Source organism: Panthera leo, chromosome A2 (assembly GCF_018350215.1).
Source record: "Panthera leo isolate Ple1 chromosome A2, P.leo_Ple1_pat1.1, whole genome shotgun sequence".
Classification (NCBI taxonomy): domain Eukaryota; kingdom Metazoa; phylum Chordata; class Mammalia; order Carnivora; family Felidae; genus Panthera; species Panthera leo.
In genome coordinates this window covers 111688319-111694318 of record NC_056680.1, presented here as the reverse complement: position 1 = coordinate 111694318, position 6000 = coordinate 111688319, and the positions used below count along the sequence as shown (strand labels likewise).

The 6000-nt window shown below is 32.0% G+C and overlaps 1 protein-coding gene across 1 annotated transcript in view; it reads right to left on the bottom strand.

The window, feature by feature from the left end:
• Positions 1-315: 315 nt before the first annotated feature.
• ITGB8 (integrin subunit beta 8) overlaps positions 316-6000 on the bottom strand; it is an 83250-nt gene continuing 77565 nt past the window's right edge. The window contains exons 13-14 of the mRNA XM_042919815.1: positions 5307-5470; positions 316-5210 (exon numbers count right to left, since the gene is read on the bottom strand). Coding sequence (XP_042775749.1) covers positions 5088-5210; positions 5307-5470 — 287 coding nt within the window. The 3' untranslated portion in view covers positions 316-5087. The remainder of the gene's footprint in view (positions 5211-5306; positions 5471-6000) is intronic.

Sequence of the window (6000 nt, the reverse complement as noted above, 5' to 3'; positions counted from 1 at the left end):
GGCAATTTAACTTTATGTATAATTTAAAGCCAGAAATAATAAGAAATTTGTTTAATGAGAATTTGTTTTTCTGAAGAGCTATTTTATATTCAAATATTTTAATTTAAAAATACACTCTATATTATTTTTTTTTTACAAAGGTGGGATTTGTTAAACGAGACAAATAAGGTTTTATTACTGATAATTTAAAAACATTTCTAAATTTTATTTTTGCAGAGGTTTTAAAAAACTTTAATGAAGTAGCTGGTAAATGTAAAATAGTTTTTAAAGTTGTATTAAATATACATAAAATGAATTTCTATATTATGTGCAAATTTATATTTTCTTACAATTTAGAATTAAAATATTTCATATTCAATATTCTTAATAAAATTTATGTACCATAAATTTTGTTATTGTGGATAATTCTTATCAAAATCACATTTATCTGTGGTATAGTGTAAAGTTAGTAAATGTTCTTTACATAAATCACACATTTTCCATCCTTGATAACTGCAGGGTTTTTTTTTTTTATTGTTGGGTTAAATAATTTTAACTGAAGTAGGCCATAGAGGTTGGAAATCTGAATAATAGAGTTAGCTTATGAAGATAGATTTTATGCAGGAAAGTATGCAGGTAGATAAAAGAGTAGTGTTATTACTCTCAGGTGTTTCATTAACAGCTGCCCAGATAGCTGAACAATTGTTTTACATAATTCAAATAACTTAAATATGCAGTTTAATGACAGTCATTACATGGGCTTGAAGGTAAATTTATCAGAGCCAAAGAAAAAATCAAACCAAAGAGCAGAAATGAGAAAGAATAAAATTGTAGGAGGACTTGAGGGGACAGTTTGTTTTTTTCCTACAGTACTGATTGGTTGTATCATATTTTTCTTTTGTTATTGACATCAGACATACAAGATACTACAAAATCTAATTACAATGGTTTCATGTATTTTCCAGTTAATTCTGTTTAAAACTGAGATGATCATATGAAAGTATTCTTTAGAAAGGCATAGAGGGATTAAATATTTGTTAGCAAAATTGGGAGAAACCCACCCATTCTTATTAGTTAAGGTAGGTATGCTGAAATCGTAGCCAGTAGCATAAAGTATAAATAGGAAGATGAAAGAGCTTTTACAACCTAAAGGTTTGCAGGATCTGAGCTCATAATCAGATAGGCTCCATGATGAGTTGTATGTGATTCAGTTGTCCTGAAAATTGGCTTCACATGTTACCATAAATTGGTTCTGAAATATTTATAAGAAAAGGAATGTCCCTATCCCCATGAACATTTAAAGATGAATTAGTGTAATGTTATATAAGAACAACTTTAAACACTGCATCTAAGATGCCAATGATTATAAGATATAATCACAATTTTAGAGATGCGAATTGAAAAAGTAGAAATCTTAGAATCAATGAAATACGAATATGTATAATCAGTTACCCATAAAAAAAATTGCCATAGAGTAATTATAAAAGAAAAAGGGAATTATCTGAAAGAATGCTAATTCTATATTTCTCTGAAAATATATCTCAGTTTACATTGCATGAATTGGAGTTCATAAGGTCAATATAAATAAGGATCATCATAAGTTAAATGTTAAGAGTATATAAAACAGAATACAATGTGCACATGATTGAACTCCCAACTAGCTATATTTCACTTGATACTTATATTAAAAGATCTAGATCTCAAATCCTTTAGACCTGAAAGAAGCTCAAATGGTTGTGAAAATTTTAAATTCTTAATTTTAATGGGTGTGTGTTGGCTCAGGTGCATAATGAATTTTGAAATCATTAAGAGATTTTTGGAAATGAAGAACTTCATTATATCATTACATTCAGTTATTTTTCATGATTAGCCTTATTGAGCTTGGAGTTTTAGGCAAGCTCTTAGGAAAAGTGAGTAGGAAAACTAGGAGTAAGGAAAGGAAGGAAAAGTCATTGAGTATAATTTAACTATACCAGGTACCAGAAGGAATATAATTCTATGGAGAAAAATTTTCATAGTTCATCATGATCATATTTCAGTGTCTCATGGATACCTATTGTCATATACAAGAATATCGTTAGTGGAATTAAGTATATGTTTTTTTTAATCTGGAATTTATTCTTTGGTGAAGTTTTGCATCTTTTTCACCCACTAATTTTGAGTTTTGAAAAATTTGCCTCCAAATAAATCTATTCTGATAACCTTAGATTTCCTTTTTATCCTTATAAATCAAAGCTGTATTGAACATTCAGTACATAATCAGATTTTTGGTGAATTTTTGAGTCTTTCAGAGAATGTCTATGACTTCATACATACTAACAAGTTTCAAAAAAAGGTTTCAAATGTTTAAAAATCCATGTACACTGTGGTGTAAAGATGTCCCCAGAGAAACAAAATGCATACAGTTATATTGTAGTGTATATATGGCACATGTCTAAATCATTACATACTTTAGGGCACAAAAATGCTATCGTACCAAAAGTGTTCAAGTTCTTTGTTAATTATTTAAAATTTCATTACTTGTTTAATATCATGAATCTCAAAAGGTTCCTATGGTCGTATTAGTTGAAAATGGGCTCTATTTACATAAATTATTTAATCTAAGCATACCCTGTTTTCCCTTACCTTTTAATTAATTCTAACTAGTCAAATATTAATTCTCTTCTCAAAGCCATTTTATAGGAAAATATCCATTATTCAAGTAAAATATAAGCTCTAAAATCTTTAAGAATTAGGTCTTTAAGTAAAAAAAGAAAGCACAAGACATCACAAGCATAACTACAATCATCATCAAGCCTTGAACTGCCTATGAGGAAGTCTGTCTTTTCCTATAACAGCGTTGGTCCATTATATTAGTGCAAACTAGTGACAGCATAAAAACAGAAACCCTCGGTTTTTAAGGGTTTCATTTTATTATGCTCCTTTGGATAACTCATTCTACATGGAGATTAGTTTATGAACATTATAATGTTAATTTTTAAAATTGTTGGCATTTTAATTAATGGATAATTTCCACTTTTTCCTTTTGGGGAGCTATAGTGTATCCATATTTTTTCTTTTTAAAATGGATGCTATGTGTGACAGGCAGGCTGCAAAATACGATTTTTATGTTATCCTTGGTGATCAAAGGTATCTCACACAAGTGAGTCACAGTACTGAATTATGTCAATGTCCCCAATTTCATTTGGGGAAGGAAATACAGTTCAACTTAGCATCATAATTGCGTGGCTGGAGGGGACATTTAATGGGACTGCTGTGTTTGCTCCAGAACACTTATATGTTTTTAAATCCTCTTTGTGGTAAAATAAGGGGTGGGAGTTAGTCTCATTGAAATGCAAATATCCTGGCATTTCTTCCAGTGCTTGAAGACAGCAAATTTGGGAAGTTAATTATAAGAAAGCATTTTAAATAAATTCCTTTGTTCTCATAGGCAAAGCTCTGTACTACACATAGGACTATTGGACTTCTAGCCAATAAAATCAGACCAAATGAGTCTGTAGGGATATGGTAATTGTGAAGAAGTTTCCACTGGGGAAGACAAAAGCTGATGGCCTCTATATCAAGCTCTCAGGCTGAGCACTACACAACTCACAGGCTGTCGTTTGAATGGACTTCCCTGTACTTAGGCCATGCTGAATTCTCTTAGAAGCTGATTAGCAAGAAAGATTACAAGCCAGTCGTGGAATTCAGTTTGAATTACTCTTTTCTGCTTTCCTTTGAAATTTTCTCATGCTCATATACTTAAGACTTCAGTAAATCACATTTAAAAATACTTGCCAATCAAATATTTTAAAGATTCAAGAGGTAGCATGATATTGTGCAACGAACACTAGCCTGGCAATCCGAAGATAGAATTTCTCTTCAAATGCTGCCACTTAATCACTTGGGTGTTTTTTAAGAAATCATTTAAACTTTGTGAGCCTCAGTTCCCTGACTAACTAAGAGGATGAATTAGCTTACTTCTAAGCTATTGTCTATCCTCCTCCCACTGTATACCTTTAAAATTCTGGTGAGTAGGGTTGAGGTGATTCAGGGACAGAATCTCTTAGGCTGTACTGAAATGCAAAAAAGAATAGAGCTTACTATAGCTTTTAATTTGAAAAATGCTCATATCTACTTGGATTTAATATCTGAGAGAGCGCACTAAAAAATGTGGTACTTTGCTTGAGGCAGAGTTTCTAAATACCTTGTGAACTTCAACCTGATGATTAGACAAATGAAATGGTGGAACATCCAGTTTATCAGGTAAGAAGATATAAGACTCCACGTCTGCACACAACGAAGCTGTTCTGATTTTGATGTGACTTTACAGTGTCCCTTATTAAACATTCAGCTTTTAAAACATCAGTATTCTAATAAAGTGACATTGTATTATTAGGTTTTTATGGCAGTAGTAACTTAGCACTTATTTAATCCAGTCATCTGTGACATAATATAAACTTATCCTGTAAGAAAGAAAAAACATGAAGGCAAAGAGGAGAGAATGTTGGGATTAGTATCTTGTAAAAAGCAGAAAACATAAACAGATGCATAACACTACACAGTTTCGAAAGAAGTTTCCCTCAAGATTAAGGTTTTATCTATTAACCTCTTGAATGAGTGAAACACTAACCATTTATTCATCTAGATGTTCTTGTCTAGTCACTGCCAGTTGTAGAAGTGTTTGGCAACAGTACTATAACTGCCTGTTATTTTTTTCATCCACATGTTCGGTGGAGGGATTACTGTACCCTTGTAGTGACACAGTGCCCAAACTATCTCACAGCATTGTCTCTCTCTGGGAAGCACAGGAATGGCAGGTACCTGTAAAGTGTAATCAGTGCTCTTCAGATGATCTACATTCTATGCTGATCTAAATAAGTTATATATTACAGTAAAGTGCTACAATGACACTAGTCTCAAACAGTAGTAAGACACATTTTTCTCTGAAAAATTCAGCAGCGATGTGAGTCACATGATGATGAGGATGCTTGTCAGTCTTCATTCAAGTGGACAACCAGCAACCAGCATGATCTAGAACAGTTTGTCTCCTCCTGTGACTTCTAACAGTATATTTTCTAGGAGCAATTATTAAAAATCCAGTTTCCCATAAAGTACTTTTTATCTCTTTAGAAGTTGCACCTGAAAGTTTCATGAGCATTTAATTTGCTGATATCCATTTTTATTTCTTCAGGTTTCTCACGTCGGTAGGTTACTGTTCTTGTGCAAACGCTTTGCAGAATCAACTTGTCCTTGATGGAGAAAAAATACTATCGTTAATTAACAGCCTAAATATTGGAAGTGGACAGTGACATACTGATAGTAATTCTTTTGTAGAATTCACTGACCTTTTTTGAGGCTGACACCCTGTAATCTGCCGAGGACTTAATTTTATTACTGTTCCATTGTAGTATCACCTGTCTAATGATAAGGACTTTAAGCAACCCAATCAAGAATGTAACTATGAAGATGATGAAAAATATTCTTAAATAGCTTGGGCTAGAGAAACATTCTGTAATGAAGCAAACAAATAAATGGATTAAAACTAGAATGAGTAAATCAAAGGATTCTAACAAGCAAACAATGTTCTCCGTCTCAATTAATAGGACCAGAGATATTTTCAAACCTGCATTTTTAAAACAGGAGAATGCCATTTTTGATTCAAAAATAAACTCCATAATTTTTTTATTACACATTTATTATTAAAATGTTTCCAAGAGACATTCTTTAATTGTATTAACTGGAATGTGTCCAAATCCCTTAAACAAATAACATTTTACCTGTAGCAGAGAAGAGACAGTTTTTGTGGTGTGTACTGTTGCTCACTAAGTGGGAAACAGGATTTAAAAATTATTTAACAGCTCTGTGCATTAGCATATGTTTCTCTGGTTATGCTTGCTCTTCATTTGTTGCACATCAGTAATGGAAAGTAAAGTAAACAATGCTGAAGCTAAAAGCAGTACTACTCTAATAGATGAATAGCTATTTCCTTTGAAACTGTAGTGTAAATTTCCATTATTATTACAAGTAGCTTCTCCAGGG